Raw genomic sequence first — 18083 nt, 5'->3', positions numbered from 1 at the left:
GGAGATATCGGAAAGGCCTTCTTGTTTAGGACGGTGAGCCTGCTGGACGTGCTTGAGAAGCTGATACAATACTTCAACTATTTAAGGTATAGCTTAATGTTTTTGTATAGCTTTTTTTTAAGCATATACTACAAATAATTTATGTACGAGAGAGAAGGGTGTAGGTGCACAGTGCTATTGCTATTCCATGAACTGCAAAAACCGCAAGAATGGGCTTTTAAAGGAAAAGGCATGACATTTCACAAGTGAGTCACTTCTACTACTAGTTCTATTTCTAATGCTCAAGTCTACGACTACTAATAGTTGTGCTACTACTAGTTAGTACTGCAACTAGTTAGTTCTACTACACTAGTCACTTGGTGAGTGAGAGTCGATCAGTGCCACTACTGAGTGTACGAGTTTGACTGTATTTTGTCGGTGATTAGATAAATTTATAAGCTAGTGAGTGAAATTTTCTTCCTTCAGAACGAAGGTTTTTTATTATTTAAATTTGGAATTTTTTTTGTATTAATATTTTGGAACTACAACCCATTAGGTTATTTCTAAATATTTATATTTGAAGAAAATGTTTGTTGTGCTTATAATATTATTTATTGTTGTACCTGGATCTAGCTAGCAGCAAAGGAGATAAGAGTAATAATACTATTGTTATTACTACTGTTGCTAACTACTACAGTTTCATTTTAATTTTTAGATTTCCAAACAAAGCAACTGAGAACTCTCGTTATTTACAATGGTATCGCAACCGCAGGAGAGTGAATAAGCCTGATCCTTGAGCACTTATCTGCAACGAACATTTCAATTATCCATGTTTTGACAGCAGGTTAAAACATTTGACTGAAGTCATTTAAGGGTAATATTTTTTAATGTTAAATGATACTTTTCAATGATTGTATTTAAAACCATATTGTCAAGCACAGTGCTGCAAGGTTGCTCAAGTTAAAGTAGCTATATCTAACAAAAATTTAGAAACCTCAAACAGCACGCAAAACAGTGGCAGTTGCCACAGCAAGTGCCTATGAATATGTCTGCAGCTTAGCAGTTGTGTGATCTGTTCTCTGTGATTCTTCACCTTCGTTTCTGGGATTTAATGTCCAACGCATAAATTATGCTGTCCTTTTTATCGTGTGTTAATTGTGTAAATGTTTTTTTCATTTCCTAATTGTTGTAATAAAACTACATAATACCCCTGCAAATCATAAATTCCAAATTGATAGCAATAACTTGCAATTTAGAACACAAAACATCTTTTTGGAACAAAAAAAATCGATTTAAATAAAAAAATCAAATAAATCAATAGAAATCGATTTTTTTTATTTGAAAAAAATCATCGATTTTTAACAACCCTGCCTACAACACAACAGGGTAAGACATGGTGAATCTTTTCATATCAAATAACGGTAATGTGAATTTTGTTGCAAGTCAACCTTTAAGCTTTAAGCCTAAGATGGGTTATGAATGACTTCCAGTGAAAATTGCCACATTCTCATTTTACATAGTGATTTGGTAGCATTTTGAGCTGTTTTATTTTTGTTTATTTTATCAGTTGTATTGTTGTATATTAAGGGTACTATGTTTATGTGAATAAGACATTCATTTTTGTTGATTTTATGTAATTGTTATAATTGATGCTTTTGTTTAGGGGGTTGGAATAATAATCCTACTGTTACTCAGTTTAAGGCTACCTTCGCAAACTTATCAGCAAATGTGGTGCAGAATCAGATGCTAGTAAGACAGGTAATGTTACTGCTCAAAACGATATTCTCATCATACAGGCTACTCCAGAAGTTGATCAGTTTGGGGATCTCAATGATTTCAAATGTCAAATTTCTGTTATAGGTAACAGTATAGTCTATATAGCTGGCTACATTGTGCAAAAGCTAACTAAAGTGCTGTCGTGACATTGGCCGTCAGTTGCTGGTTACCACTAAGTCAAGTATTCGGTGCCGACATCTCTATACTCTACTCAAGCTACAAAACAATGGAGGATTGGTGCGTCCATCAGACGATGTCATCAGGATCCTGCTAGTTGCAGATCAATACTTTCGTATTCATACAAAGCCAGATCCACTCCATTGTGTGGTGTATTTTATAAGTAGTGTAAGATCTAGTGATGTGTTATGCTTTGGGAAACACCTTACGGATACGGCAGATGGCATATCCAACCACTGCGTCATTGATGAAAAACCTTATTCAGTCGTTTTTTGATCTCCGACAGCATCATTATGCTAAAATCCTAAACTCAAACTGCAAGGTGCATCTTTGTGGCATACAATACTAAAGTAGTACTTTTTAAAGGCCAGTAACAATGTAATCACTGTGATATTCATCTGCGGCTGTTGTTGTGCTGTTACTCCTAATCTGATGTAGGAGGAGTTTTCATTAACACCCAGCTGAAAAATAACTATTCAACATGTACATTTCTGTCATTTTTCACCGTTTGTTTACAAACGGAACTAGCATTCGATTAGCTCTCCAATATGGCGCATACGTTACGTATTATTATCAACGTAAAAGTCACGTGATTGCCATTCCAGGGGTTTCAAGTTCAATGGACTAACCTCCTCAATCGTTATGGGGCGTTGCGTTGTCCTGCCTCATAAGTTACTTTGCTAGGTAACGACTGCCAATGTCGCTGTAAGATGTTTCGCATTAAAATCGGCTAGACAAATGGGAAAATGTACATTATAACCGTAGTAGCAATTAAAAAGAACCAAGCTACATTCTAATGTTTTATTGGTGCAGCTTGTACATAGACTTCAAGTTACTCAGTTGAAAGCAAAGTGGCGTAATCTGAAACGGTAATTATTCAAATCTAAATGAACTCATGCTCTACGTACAGTAGTTGTACGCCTAATACTAGCGATTGAGAAGAGCTCCTCATTTGAAAGCAGTCAAAAATAGAACTTATAATCAAACACTTTCTGTATACTTTAGCATAACATGGTTGTCTACTTTTCTGTTTAGCAAAGTCATTTTGGAAAACTTTACGTATTCAAAGCTTGTACATTTTTGGGATTCAGCGTAATTGGAGGAAGGAGGTATTCTCTAAACTCATAAATTATACAATTTCTAGCATTTTATTGTATAATATTAGATTGCTAAGATCTCTGAGATGCGTATTTACCACTCTCTGTGTTCTATTTTGGTTGCAAAGTCTGCATGCAAATTAAATTACGTCTTTTTTGTAGAAATTGATTAAGATGGCAGCAGGCAATGAAGAAGATGAACTCAATCTCCAAGTACTTTTGGAAAAGCCAACCATATTAATGATTGAAGCAGACATGAACCATTTGACAGCATTGTATGAGACTGGTCATTGTAAGGACCTCATTACAGACCATTTCTCGCAACTTCAAAATGCACTCAAGATAGTTTTAGAAAGTGCTGTAAAACCACATAATAATCTTGAACGACGTAACCACACAAAAAGACGATTTATGAGTTTTTTGCTCACCATACTGGAACCAAACAAATTAGAGCCCGAACTAGTTACTAAAACATTGGATTACATTTTAATGGCCAATTGTGCGCGGACTAACAGATCTGTTGGCAGTGAAGAAGTAGCAGCCTTCTCATCTGCTTTGTGTCATTGTGGTGTTCTTTATTACGCATTGGAAAGTGATCGTGCGAAACTACAACAATGGGATTTGGTTAGAGCATTTCGTTGGTGTGTAAACTTGAACCGAATGAATGGTGCTAGGAACCTTCTCTACGTGATAGCAGCTTTGCCTCCTTGTACCCTTGCTCATATCACATCCAGTTCTTTTAGCCAAAATCTACTTCCTATGGCATTTGCCATGATAGAGATGGGAGTATTTTGCTATCATCAAGATTGTGTGGCTGACAAACGACCAAAAGATGAAATGTTTGATGAACTTGTCTTGAAGATAAAAGAACAACCAAAGAGCTTGCAGCAGCTGGCGAGATTAACTATTCGAAGTTGCATGAAAGATGTTGATGTCGTTAGAGGAAGCTATAGTTTGCCAATTCCAGTCTTACTACAGGACTATGTTAGCCTCAAGTTCTTAGATGCAACAATCACTCATATGTACTTTCCAGATTCAATTCCGACGGGGTATAATGTAACGCGTGATATCAACAGAACCTATGGCACCAAGTTTCCATCTGCTTCTACTTCTTCTGAGGCAGCAATTAAATGGAGATGGAAATTGCAAAATGATTTTCCGTGAATGGGATCTTGCATGAGCGCTTATAATGACTCCCACAATCTGATGAGTTCTTGTTGATACAACATATAAATTATAGACATCACCATGAACAGAGCTGATAATGCTGCTAAATAGAACCATGGTACTCGGCAAACGTTACTTGTGGCTACTTGCCAGGATATCGTGAAGCATTTTTACTTGATGTTCAAGAGAACAGACAACTCTTGACCTTATTTTGTATTCCGTCAACTTTCAACTGGCCCAGTGATCAATTACCTATGTGTAACTAACTGTATATCAGCGTAAACTCCATGATTTGATACAGACAGACCCTACTTCAATTAAGTGTTGCGCATCTGAGTTTGTATGATCCTTTTATATAAAATATATTTCATATATATTTTTTGTATCAAATACCACGAGGGAACTGGAAAGACAATTTTTTCTGGAATCCCTATAGGTATTACTAGTGAAAGGCGTAGTGTAGTAAAAGGTTTGTGTATCGATATCACCTGTTTGCTTCCCACAGATTAGCCCAACATTCACAATATATCCTTGACGTACCATGATTGACTCTACCTCAATGATGTAAGGTGATTTGTAATCTACATAAATTCTTGAGTTATGCCCCCCTCAGTGCTTCTCCAGTCTTCCAATGTTTACCAATCTCAAATCTGTTATCTCTGATTATAACACATTAGTGAGAAGTGATAAAAAGTTTTACCTCTGATGAATAAATACACCATGATACAGCATTGTCATTTTATTCATATTTAACCAACATGTGATTCATATCGGTGTATATTCAGCTGTAGCCTCTCTTACACCATTATTGATCTACACTTACCAAGCACATGATGATAGTACATAACAAGGTGTAGATACAACGTGATGCTAATATATCAAAGTCCACTTCAAGTGTCTATAAGAATGATTGTGAGCAAATGTATAGACAGACCAAGCATGAAAATTAAATACAAGAGCATACAAAAGCCAGTTATGATTTTGGAGTTATCCTTTCTTTATCAGGCAGGTTTTTGCGCCTTTTGACCTGCTTGATCAAATTCATGTTTTAACTTTGCGAGCTGCTCTTGGCATCCATCTTGCTTCTCTTCTAAATCTTTAATAAATTCTTCTGATCGTTTTCTAAAAAAATTGAAAATATGATAACAAGATTTCCTGATACATTTGACCTTAGTTAAAAGTAGACTTGCAACAAAATTCACACTACAGTTATTTGATATCAAAAGATTCACCATGTCTTACTCCGCTGTGTTGTGGGTGCAAAATTGTGGAAATGTGATTACAAGCTCTTAAAAGCTCAAAAACGAACAGTTAATCACAGCCATCACAAAACCGCCGTAGCGTGGTTCTTCACCACGCTGAACCTAACTACTCACAGCTCTGCAGAGATGTATTCTATCCTTTTTGATACAGTCTGCTTGGCTTCCTCTAGATCTTGACGAACCAGGGTGGGACCTGAAAGTGTAAATTACCAGCTAACAATGTTAATGAAGTCACAATTCATGGAATAAGGAAAAATAGCTGTGACAGTAAAGACCTAAGGCTACATTCAAACTTTCACATTTGGTTATTAAGTTTTAAGGTAAAGGAATAACTGTTCCAATATTCACTATTCCAAAATAGCCAAATTTCGGAGAAATTATTCTTGCAAAAGAACTTTCAACTTTATTTGATTTGTTCTAGAGCTGCTAAAATGGCGGATACTCAAGTAATCAAACATATTATTTCGACACATGCATCATATAAAACAATGTGAAACTATAAAATTAAATTTTAATTTAAAATTAATATCTAAAATTATAAACTTAAATTATTTGAAAAAACTGATAATATCGGAGTAAAGAGTAAAAAACGTTTCATATTGTTATTTTAAATCGGATAAAAAGCAGTGTAGGCCAAGTTATTCAGCAATTGAGTAATTGCTGTGTAACCCGCACTACAGTAATTGGTTGCTAAGTATTTATCGATTTTAATGACATTTTCAGCTGCACAGGAATAGGAGAACAGAATACACCGCTATTTTTCTAAGCTTGCATTTTTTTGCTCTATTGCGAGATACGATTGGTCAATTTCTTGTTGTGCTCTGTCAATGACGGCTGTAGAAAACGAACAAACATAATATGCAGCATTTTGCCGATTTTGTATCAGTGAGTGCGACAAAGCAGTTTTTACCCTGATCAACGTTTTACTGACTTTAGCGGCATTGAAGCAACTTTGACAAGTCGTCCTGGTGTAAACACACCCTTCACACTCCTACTAAATCAGCTTTCTTCACCTATACATGACTTTAAGTGCTGCTGAATACGTTTTACCGCTGCCTATGTACATGTACATAGTTTTAAAAAATTGAAAAATAGTTTTTGCAATTTTATATTGTCATTGAAAACTGGAGACAACAACACAACAACTTTTGTGGCTATGAATTTCGCTGGCTTTTAACTCCTGCAATAGCAATTTAATATTGTAGATATAAAAATAAAAGACAATGGTGCATACGTAATCAAAATTCTTTAAAAATAAATTCAAAATTTTTAAATACTAAAACTTTTTTTAAATGTTTGAGTGTTTAGGGGGTGCCTACACCAAAATGCAAGTTCAATAAATCAGCTTTAGCTAAATAAGTGAGAAGATGTCGTAATGAATTTTCATACAATAGCCTGAGATAAAAGACACATGCAACGATAACGCGTTGCTCGTATCTTAGTTTGTCAGTCAGCCAAGCAAATTGCTGGGTACTAATAATGTAAAAAATGAAAATAATCCATCACTTTTATCAATCTGCACAACCCTTCATGCACACGAATTTTTAATGCTGACAAAGTATTAAACATTTTGTGCATGAAGGGCGGCTTTTGAGCAAAGTTGCATCTAAATTTGCTCAAAAGCAAGCAACATCCTAATTTTATTTTTCAAGTTGATAAACTATTATGATAATCAAAGTTAACTCACAATATACATCAGAGAAAGCTAATAAATTACTTGCAACATATATCATAAACATAATACGAATGTACTCAATTTCGTCCAAATATTATAGCCGGTATTTTAAATACTTCACACCGAATGCATAAGCAGCCTAAAGGAGATTACAATTAACAAATCGATCGATAAAAGGCTCAATGGGCAACACCAATAATAAAAAATGGTTGTAAGCCATCGCTCAACAATTGTCCGACTAATTATGAGAAATTGATATATAAATCAATACATAATTTGAAATATTACCTATTAGCTTGTAAACCTTTGTATCTGGCTTGACCAAATCTAGTTCTTCTTTAACAAGTTTGTTTTCGCTAAGCTGAGCATCTAGAGTTTGTCGTGTCTCCTGTCTCTTTTGTAAATCTTTAAAGAAATGCAACATAGATTAATAGGCGTTATCGAAAAAAGGAACTATGCTTGAGATCAATCGCTACAGACATTGAGTAAAGCAATATATTTACATCTTAAAACTAGTTTTAAATTATTGATAGCAAACGAACATGCAATTTTGAGTACAATAAAACGAACTGATTTATTTCAAAAAGTATTGCAATATAAAATACCTCTCTGCACATTCTTAAGATCATTTAAACCTGACTGAAGCTTTTGTTGAGGCGTCACATCTGCCATTGTTAACTTATTTATAAAGCAAAACTTAACTACAATGCAGCTTTTTCATTCAAAATGAAAGCTTCGCAGTCATATTTCTTTCCAAATCAAGTTATTCAAGGTTTTGCCTGCAACAGCCGACCCGTAAACAAATCCTTGACACTAATATTGATAGTGTCAAGGATAATTGATGTATCAGGAGCAAACAACTTCTTAACTAGCGTGCTTGTCACACACGCTTCCATCGGATAACGAAATACGTATGCAGTACATGTATGTGCATTTAGGATAACGGAGAGTCTAAGTTGGAATTACCCTACACCACTTCTAATAAGACGTCATTGCAAGACTCAGCCTAGTTCCATATACTTTCTCAAGTCCTCAGCTCAGCGCTTGTAAGGTAAATCTGGTGAAGATTTAAAGTGATAGTTAAATTTACATATTTTTCTGGAAGTTGCTTATACAAGCAAAACTATATGTTTTGAAGTTTGAACAGCCAAGATCTGTGAAGTCATCACGGAATGTTCAAGTCTGGTTTACCCATTACCGCTCTGCCTACTGCTTACTTGCCGACCATTTTGTTTTTATAAGTTGCACATAAAGCAAACAAAATCAGAATGAACCAAAGAACAAGAACTTAGTGTCTCAGATGCTGATCTTTATTACACAGAGAATAAACTATACAATAATCAAGCACTAGGGCTTTGGTGCAGCATTCTTCTGTGCTTTAAGGATGGTGGATGCTCGTCTCAGGGCAGCCTAAAACACACAAGTTCACATTACATAATGACTCCACAAGATAAGGTCAAGTTTTCATTTAGAGATGAATCACTTAAGGCTGGTTCAAACTATATCGCCATATCTCGACGTCGATGCCACAACACTACAGTGATCGTCGATGATAACAATGTTCACACTATCACAAACCCATCCGCATTTGCAGCAGCAAATGCTCCGTGACGTAGTGTTCTTTTTTTTTAAATTTTTTGTGAAGAAACCTTTTTGTTTTCGCGTGCTTAAATCAAATATTAGTCCAGCAGCAACTATCATAAACAGAAATAAATAAAACGCAATATCCGAGACCACGAATCACCAGATCAGTGGCTGCAAATTACTATCGCCGAAATGGTTCACATTTCGCTGAGTCGTCGATGCTCAGCGAAATATCAGAAAAGTTTGACAGCTGCAAAACTTTTCCGACATAGCAGTGTTGCTTCGTCGATGCCATCAGTTTACGGTTCAGATAGTCGATAAACGCCGAAAGGAATAAACACCTTCATACGACTATATAGTGTGAACCAGCCTTGAGCCTGCTGATTAACGGAAGCAGCAGAATTACTCCAAATCAATGTTCTAGGTCTAAACTAGGGATAACTAGCGGATATGTGACTACTAGAGATACCAGCTCTAAACAGCAGCTAGTTGAGAACCAGAAATAACTGAAGTATGTCACAGTACCAAGCTATGACAGTACAACAGTCTAAAAAGTCTAACCAACTTAACACAACAATAAAACAGACATTTTGTTTTCTACACCAGGGCCATATTTGTGCAAGCACTTTGAACTTGCTGCAATGCGAAATAATTGCATGGATGACTGCGACACCGAAAGAAATTATACTATACAAAGACTACACCGTGACTAATCAACAACACGAGGTTGAAGGTAATAAAACCTTTGAATGACGATTTACGCTCTGGTCTATCATCAAAAGAACAAGACAATCATTTGAATAAGTGAATCAAAGGTAGCTGTACATCGAAACAGCGAAACATAGACCAAAAACCAAATAGGGTAGATCACACACTAATAAACAAACACACACTTCCTATTTTGTTTCGATTAATTACAACATCCACAAGCATGTTTTGGAGCGAGTCTGTTTTAGGCTTATATTTATATTTAATCTTATCTATAGATAATTTTTTAGATTTTTAATTAAAAATAATTTAGAATGTTTTTCAATCAAGACAAACTTAATTCCCCTGCATTGGAAGGGCTATAATCAAAGCATGAAAATATAGCTTTATGACAAAAATGGACACTCACTGACTGGAGATCCTTCCTGTATTGTTGGCCTTTTAGACGCGACATAATGGTCTTGAAAGCTCTCCTTGGGTTCTTCTTCAGTGTACTTCGGTTCAGGTTCTTACTTGGGTGATTCTACGAATGTCAAAAAACCTTTTGTCATTTTAAAATTCATCAACCCATACGCTACCACAATAGAGGTATCGTCTAGTAATACTGCAGTTGGCTTTAATATGTGTATTAACTTTATCTGAATAGTAAAAATACCTGCTAAAGTATACTAATAATACTGAAGTTGGCATTAATACTGTAGTTTTCAGACTATTACCCTACTTTTTTCTGATAATTTGAGTCATGCGGCTTATATAAAGGTGTGGCTAATCTTTAGCTTTTTCTTTTACTGCTAGGGCACATAAACCAGAATCTCCGGTTAGTGCGGCTCTAGCGGTGAAAGAACATACGAAACAATGCCTAACGGTCTCGTTCCGTTAGGCATTAGGTTAAAAAGCGCCGGTTATGCCGAAACAGTGCTGTTAGGCATGTTCAATTTTGAACAGCAAAGTTGCTGCCGCGTTAAAATGCACCGTCCTGAGTTCTGGGGCCTATACAAAGGTGCGGCCTATGTATTGTTTTATTATCGTTTTTGGAAAATAAAGCAGACACGGCGGCTTATATAGGGGTGCGGTTTATAGTCCGAAAAGTACAGTATATGTATTAACTATACCTGAATAGTAAAAATACCTGCTGAAGTGTACCGATAATAATTTATTTTCTGCAAAGATAAATAAATCAAATGCCAAAATTTTATGTAACTACCATGTCAATGTAGTAAACTTTTAAATCAAATTTAAATTTGAACTATCAAATAAATCATCTGCATACCTTAAACTTTGTCACCAGCTGTGGCTATGGAGAAAAATCATGGAGCCATCCAGTCGAAAAACAATCTTTCGCACTCTAAGCCATTTGGCCCATTAGTTATAAACAATGAATGGAAACCACTTTAATGCATTTAAAAGAAGTCTGACACAAAGGTTATAGATATAGAGACAATTAAAATCCTCCCAGTGTTATTTTTTAATAAAAACGTGGCACATGAACAGCTACCAAGTTGAAACCCTCAGCAAGACTAAAAATTTGTTCTTTTTTAAACTGGAAGGGTGAGCCAAGCTTCACCACTCTAGTTGTCTATTTATTAAAGGCCTAAATTTTCGGTGCTGAAAGTCAATCAATTTAAAAGGTGCCATTTTCATCTGAAAGCATAATAACCCACAAAACATGAAAAATGTCTTATTAAGGATGACTTTGTTGGGAAATTCAAGTTTTTAAAAACATTGCTTACTCTTTTCTTGTTCCTGGTAGTGAGGGTAACACCTTTGCCATCTGAGCTAGCTTCAACTCCGACAGTCTGCTCTTGGACAAGTCCGTTGTATCGGAAAGAATTTATATTTCTCAAATTGTTGGGCTCCTACAATATTGGAAATGTGACGCACATAAATGTTGAAAAATTCAAGGCTAGGAAGTCATGCATGGCATTTAGGAGCTGTTAACTTAATTTAACATGTTAACATTGCTAACTCAATTGAAAAACGAAGATCCGCAAAGGCACATTTACAACTCTTATATTAAAGAGAAAATTGCAACGAATCAAAACAACTCCCAATCGGCATAAAACACCGACAGATAGACGAGCAATTTTACCAACAAAAACATACTGCATGACATAATGACACCAAACTATTGTCAATTATCAGAGATTAAAAAATATATGCAAGTTGACTAAAAACTCACTGTGGTAAAGGTGCGTCCATCCCGCTTGATTACAAAGCTGGAACTTTTCCTAATAACCGACCACTGAAGGGCAGGAGATACGTTGGCCATCTGTAACGAGAATAATCTGCATAAAATATGGTTAAACACATCTCATCATGAAAATATCTGTTCGGGCCACAAAGTTTATATATCTTATTGCATCGAAGCCACTTATACCTTATCAAAAGCCAAAAATGCACTAGTTTTATTGGCAGATGTGAGAGAAGTAACCACAAGCAAAGGTATGTCAACTGCCAACATGGAGCAGCTTCAATACAAATTAGCTTGATAATTTAAAAATGGACGGTCTGACAAGTGAAAAAATAACTTATTGTACAACCAAAGAGCTCCACAAATACAATAGCTAAATATAAAATTTAATGGGCTGATAGGAAAATACTTGACGATTCTACAAATACGTAGGTTCCTGTTATGTTTAGCGTTAAAAACAAAATAACTTTTAAAATGGTATGGACACGCATATTCTAATTAAATCATTTCATACCAACTTTGATCAAACCTTTTCTAAATTGTCTAATAAACACAGACTCAAAATATTGGTTATTCCAATACACAAAGATTTGCTTTGGAAAGAGACATACGTGAATTACCTGACACGCCTTAAATGGAACTTTAGTAGGCCTTCGTTCTGTTAGCGGTTTAGGTGTTAATGGTTATGGCTTGACTAACTATCAAGTCAGAAACAACGCTCAAACCTATGCTCATTTTAGAGTTCTTTAACATTGGTGGCAATGTTGACTCCACAAGTCCATAACTTCCCTCATAATTAAATCTAATAATTCTGTTGACATCGGCTCAAGTTTCCCTATGTCATTCAACATTTTCCATGCATCATCAAATGGAAATTACAAATATACATACATGAGCTTTTAAAAAAGAACTTTTAATGTGCAATGTACTGAATGAACAAATCCTAATGAAACCACGATTACCAGAAGCTCCGTATCAGCGAAATGATCCGTCCATTTTTGCAGCTTTAAATTGCCTGGCAAAGCTATAATTTAGTCATACAAAAATACTCCGAAAGTTTCAAGCAAGAAAATGTTAAACAACGATGCTATTTTGAGTCATTTGCTAATTCACTTTACTACATAAACGATAGATTTTTAGGCAAAATGACTCGCTTCCGCAGCGACACAGTTATGCAACTGTCCATTAAACGTTCCACCATAGGTTTAAAAACTTACCTCGTTGATTACTTTCAATGGCTGAAAAGACCGGAAACTAGCATGCGCAAAATTACTCCGCGTCGACAAGAGTATTTCATCGATTCACATGTGATGATTACCGTATACTGAATAAATAATTTTTGTATTTCTAAACTTATAAATATTTTTGTTGATTATGCAAAACTTTTTTCAAAGCTGAATATAAATATATACAAAATAAATATAACTTTATTCTATAAATCATAAGCAATATCAGACCAGCAAATAGAGGCAATTTATATATATATATACATATATATATAAATATATATATATTTTTTTGTTTATTGTTTAAAATAAACAATCAGTTAACTAATTTTAACACTGAAATTGTTAAAAAACGAGAGACATTTTTCAAAATTTCAGGCATCAAGTGAAGCATATTTTGTCTGACAAAAAGAACCACTTTTAAAATGATTAAACAAAAGTACAGTTTTACGTATATACCAAAAATACAATAATTTTTTAGGAACATTGCTAGGACAACTGAAAAAACGTTATTAGCGCAAAAACCTACACAAGATCGAACCCAGAGTTCGATCAAAATGTTTGTTCAAACGATTGTCTGCTCATGGCTACTAGTGCTAAACGTAGCTAACTTTATGAAACGTATACGTAAAATGTACGTACGGTATTGGTGAACAGATTTTTCATAGAGGTCACGTCTATTGTAGATTGTGGAAGACGAATAGGAAATGCAACTCCTTCAGTGCTAGGTTTCATCAATGATGTACAACCCCCATCTAAGTTGGGGGTTGTATATCATTGGTTTCATCGAGGCAATCTACAGCAAGCAGGTCTAGTCTAGTCTACTTGGTTATCTCATTCGATCCCGTGTGGGTGCATTATAGGTAACAACAAGTAACCACAGTGACACCTATGATATGTATTCTGTATATGGTGTACAAAAGGCAATGAGACTGCTCTTATCAGGTTTAGTCAGTAATGCTCTTAAAGCCATTAAAGGTCACAGAGCAACTATACGAGTACAGTTACTGCAATACGTGTATATATTTTTTGGACAGCAGCCGCATGTCATCTACATAAAGATGTACATGTAAAGCAAAAAATGAAAAAATGTTTATTTTTATATCTTTTGGAAGGTTTGAGGCTAAAAATTTTAGGCAAGTTAAGCAGCTTTAATAAAAACGAAAAACAGGTTCTGCTTATAGCAATGATATATATGATATACAGCCCCCATGGGGGCTGTATATCATTGCTATAAGCAGATATCATCGCTTATAGTAAACCTGGCTGATTTTGTAGTGATTGCAAAAGTAACATAATATTGCTATTGCAATGAATAGAATGGTTTAGCAGTATTTGCTCAAAATATTAAGAACAATAATTATGCCACCATGACTATTTTTATGATGTGACAAATATTAGGTTATTTTAAACAAAATTGTGCACAAATCTTCAATTACAAAAATGAAGTTGTGAACTAAAAAGGCTTTAGTTCACAATTCTGTAGTGATTGCAGAAGTAACATAATATAGGCTATGGGCCGAGCAGGCAAAAGAGCTCTAAAAATTATAGTCCGACAGCAACCTCTTTCAGTGGCAATATATGCAGTGATTTAGACTAATTTTGGTATGAAGAATTCAAAACTGGAGAGTTGCGGAAACTGTCACTCCCACTTCTATGAAAAATTGGATAAATCCCCATTTCTCTATCAGAAGCGGTAGCTCTTATTAGTAAGATATTTACTCAACTTATCTATTGACAATGTGCTAGGTTAATAACAAGGGGCAGGCAACTCTCATTACCTCCCATTGTTTTGAAGCTGATTTTTAATACCTGGGCAACACTGGGTAGTACAGCTCTTATTAATATAAAATGTATTGTTTTTGTGTTTTTCTTTTGGGTGAAAACACTAAATGTTTCTATGGTTCTATGTGTAATGGTTAGCCTTTGCACCGTGAGTTCAATTTCTTCCAAGACAAATTGAGACCGGAGACGAAGTGACACTTCTACCCCAAAACAAAAATCAGACTGTGGCTATAAAGCAAACATTGGACCAACATATCGATCAATGTAGATGGGCACTACTATAATTTTCTTGAAATTGTGTTTTGACAGTATCACACTGTTGCCAATATAAGCCCAGGTTTCAATGGGCACAACATTTAATCTTAGACCTGTAGAGGGGGGCTTGCAGGTAAGTAAGTCCAAGTAAGGCCGAAATCTATGATTTCTTGTGGTCACAATAAGTTTCTACTAGCACTCAACACCACATGTGCTTTGCAGTTGGTGGACTTTTGCTTGCTTTTAATTTCGACATCAGCAATTCCTACCACACTCAATCTCTTTCCACCAGCGCCAACTAAAAGTGTGCAACTAAAAGAAAGTGGCAAGCCCTAAGACTTTTGCGTTCCTTCCGTCAATGCGGTGACATCGGCCCAGTGTCTAGAGTCTAGACAGAAAGAAATATTTTGGCCATAGACCGAGAAAGTAAGTTTAAAATCACCTGCTAGTTAACTAAAATCTCGGTTGAAAACTATTCGAACCTTCTTATCAATACTGCGGCCTTTCCTTGTTTTGAAAGGCTACTTGCTTTCGGCGTGATACTTGCTATCACATGTAAAACATCAGCTTGGCCTATCACATACACTTGCCATGTGCCCAAGTTTCTTGCAACTATTGCATCGATCTTGGGGACAGTTTTTACAAAGTGATTCATTGAGCCACACTCATAGCAACTGTCATCACTTCTCCGGTATGGAGAATCACGATGCTTCTGCCGATGCCTATTCCTGTATGTACGGTCCTTGGGACCATCCAAATCTCTGCTAAGACTGCAACAGTAACAGCGATAACGTCGTACATGACTACCTGCACAGCTGTTAGAGGCACATCTGTTGTCGCTGACACTCATGACTACTCTCACCACTGCTAGCATCGCGTTTGTAGTCATCACATCGCCCATTCTGTTCTCGAGCCTTGTAGCTGTCACTGCTACTGTCCCTTTCTTTTCAACGGTAGTCTGGGCCCTTTCACCTTTATACCTCATCAACCTTTTGCTTGACACGCATCTGTATAGTAGCCCTTCATCTGCAGCCTCCATAAAGGCACTAGCCTCTGGAGTTGGGATTGGAGCTCTCGCTGTCGCACTAGGTTGAGTGGCAGACAATTGAGTGGAGTTAGGTTCTGCTGCGAGCATATTTGATGCCTATTGGGCCACATTTCTGATTTGAAGAAAGTTTGTCAACCTTTCCCAATCCAGATTATTTTGGCCATCAAATTTTGACTCAATTTTGTGTCACGAAGTTCATTCACGGCAATGACCACAATGTTGGTAAGCTTTTCCGTGAATCATCATCCGTGCCGAAATCCAACTGCATACTAAGCCACTTCACTCTGAGAAAAAAATCCTTATTGAGTTTTCTCGCAGAAACCAACTTTTGGGTTTTGACATAAACGTTGTTCACTCTTTTGTAGTGCTCTTTCAGCATGTCCCAAACCTAGTTGAAAAATGAGTCTGGGTTATTTGACTCAACAATCTTAGCGTTTCCCTACCCTCTTGGCCTACAGCTGTTAGGAGGGCTAGTAATGAAGCCCTAGACGTGAAGTTGAAAACCATGACGGAATCATCCCTCACAGTCACCTCTCTTTTATCCATCTCGAGAGGCTTAATTTCTATACAAAATAGGAGCTTATAACTAAAGGTTTTTCAACTACCAAGCACGTCAGTAGCTAAAATATTTAGCACAGGAAAGCTAGCAAATATGGTGGTAATCATCTCTCCTCCAGCCATTATTTTAAATTAATTCAAGAATTAAATAGAATTCTCTGAACCGAAATCAATTGAAATTCGTTCGTGTATCTATGGGTAGTTACCATACCACACTGCACCAAGTGTCTATGCACACTACACAATTGTCCATCATAATTCACAATACTCACCTTGACTTATCACAACACTATCGCATTGGCTTATTGCTACATTATCCTATTGCACTTCTGAAAATAAACACTCGTGGTACATAGAAAGTCTTCAGTTCAGTTGGTCCTTTACAAGTCATTTCTACCAAGACACAAAATATATACATCTGTACTCACCGAGCTACAAGCTGTAACATAGAAAATTGAAGATCTCATTTTTCGGAATCACATTTTCCATCCCCTTTTGGTCAAGGGCTGAGTTACAGCGAGCCGATTATATTACAGAAGCGGTATTGAAGCATTACCAAAGAGCTGACAACAACTTGTGTCCATCTTTCACCGAATTCCTGTAGCCACGAAAGCATGATGAAGAATTGCTGTTTCATAAAAAATCACCCCTTGAATAACATGTTGACAGTCTAGAGCAGACCATCTTTTTTTGCCACCTGAAGCTGTTAATAATTGTGAAACCATAAAATAACATGACTTTAAGTTACTTCAGAAGTTGAGACATGTATAGCTTTTTAGATAACCTGAAAAAGCCAAGTATAACCTTCTAAAAAAGCTTACAGCATAAGGATACATGTGCCATTGTGTTAGTAATGATGTGTTCTATACTTTTCACAAGCTTTTTAGTCATGATTAGTAAATTGGCGTAAAGATTATCAAAAAGACTTTCTGCCACTGAGGCAAAGGAACAACTCTTTATCAGATGTTGGTGGTCTTGAATAGGGCCAAGGGGGTGTGGGCATAGGCTACAGCTGTATGTGTACTTGTGAGTCTAGCAGGCCTAAGGTGTTGGTATCACTGAAACGGGGTGAAAGTTCTGGCGGTGGCACCTTGGAGTGAGCTACAACAGACTCTATAGATAGGCAGGGTGCAGGCGCCTCATCCTGTGCTGGTTGCCATCTTGACCTCTTAGACTCCCTGGAGTATAGCTTACGATTTTGTACTAGAAATCAAAGCTTTCGTTAGAATAAATACAAGCTAGAATGCGATTGCTAAAAGGATTATAAGGCACCTGCTCTCTTGGACTCACTAGCAGAAAATTTCCCAAAAGTAGAGAAGGAATACTTGTTGATCGTTTGTTTTGTTATTAAATCTTTTCCCATATTAATTAATGCATTACAAAAATGTAGACAAACTTTTATATCATGTATTCATTTGTAAATAGTGTTTGTTCTTTTAAAAAATTATTGTCGTTTTGACCCACAACTTTTAACTACTTGTAACCTCCAATTATGTGTTGAGTTTGCTTCTGTTCGCTTATATAAACAATTGCTTCCGCAGTTGAGAGGCACTCAGAATTCGGTTAGTATGGTGATGCATCCTGGGATACTAATA

The 18083-nt window shown here is 36.1% G+C and overlaps 2 protein-coding genes across 2 annotated transcripts; one reads left to right on the top strand and one right to left on the bottom strand.

Moving 5' to 3' along the window:
- The first annotated feature begins 2708 nt into the window (after window positions 1–2708).
- Window positions 2709–4713, top strand: LOC137398676 (uncharacterized). The gene is made up of 2 exons (XM_068084860.1): window positions 2709–2783; window positions 3192–4713. Exon 2 carries the CDS (start codon window positions 3204–3206, stop codon window positions 4191–4193), a length of 990 nt encoding a protein of 329 aa, XP_067940961.1. The 5' UTR covers window positions 2709–2783; window positions 3192–3203; the 3' UTR covers window positions 4194–4713.
- A 207-nt stretch (window positions 4714–4920) lies between these two features.
- LOC137398493 (uncharacterized) lies at window positions 4921–12890 on the bottom strand. Its single transcript, XM_068084608.1, has 8 exons — window positions 12834–12890; window positions 11605–11694; window positions 11156–11281; window positions 9829–9948; window positions 7739–7811; window positions 7422–7538; window positions 5573–5651; window positions 4921–5318 (listed from the first exon to the last, which is right to left on the bottom strand). The coding sequence occupies exons 2-8, from the start codon at window positions 11692–11694 to the stop codon at window positions 5198–5200; spliced, it is 726 nt and encodes a 241-aa protein (XP_067940709.1). The 5' UTR covers window positions 12834–12890; the 3' UTR covers window positions 4921–5197.
- Window positions 12891–18083: the final 5193 nt, after the last annotated feature.

Source organism: Watersipora subatra, chromosome 6, assembly GCF_963576615.1.
Source record: "Watersipora subatra chromosome 6, tzWatSuba1.1, whole genome shotgun sequence".
In the NCBI taxonomy this organism is placed as follows: domain Eukaryota; kingdom Metazoa; phylum Bryozoa; class Gymnolaemata; order Cheilostomatida; family Watersiporidae; genus Watersipora; species Watersipora subatra.
This window is presented reverse-complemented; position numbering and strand designations above follow the sequence as displayed.

What these genes read in the sequence shown, in the direction of transcription:
- LOC137398493 (XM_068084608.1), bottom strand. Translation starts at nt 11,694, where the DNA reads ATGGCCAACGTATCTCCTGCCCTTCAGTGGTCGGTTATTAGGAAAAGT. An exon ending in AGGATCTCCAGTCAGTGAGT is followed by an intron (nt 7,812 to 9,828) that starts GTCCATTTTTGT and finishes TTTATAAATAAG; the next exon opens with TTAACAATGGCAGATGTGAC. An exon ending in AAAGGTTTACAAGCTAATAG is followed by an intron (nt 5,652 to 7,421) that starts GTAATATTTCAA and finishes TTACACTTTCAG; the next exon opens with GTCCCACCCTGGTTCGTCAA.
- LOC137398676 (XM_068084860.1), top strand. Translation starts at nt 3,204, where the DNA reads ATGGCAGCAGGCAATGAAGAAGATGAACTCAATCTCCAAGTACTTTTG.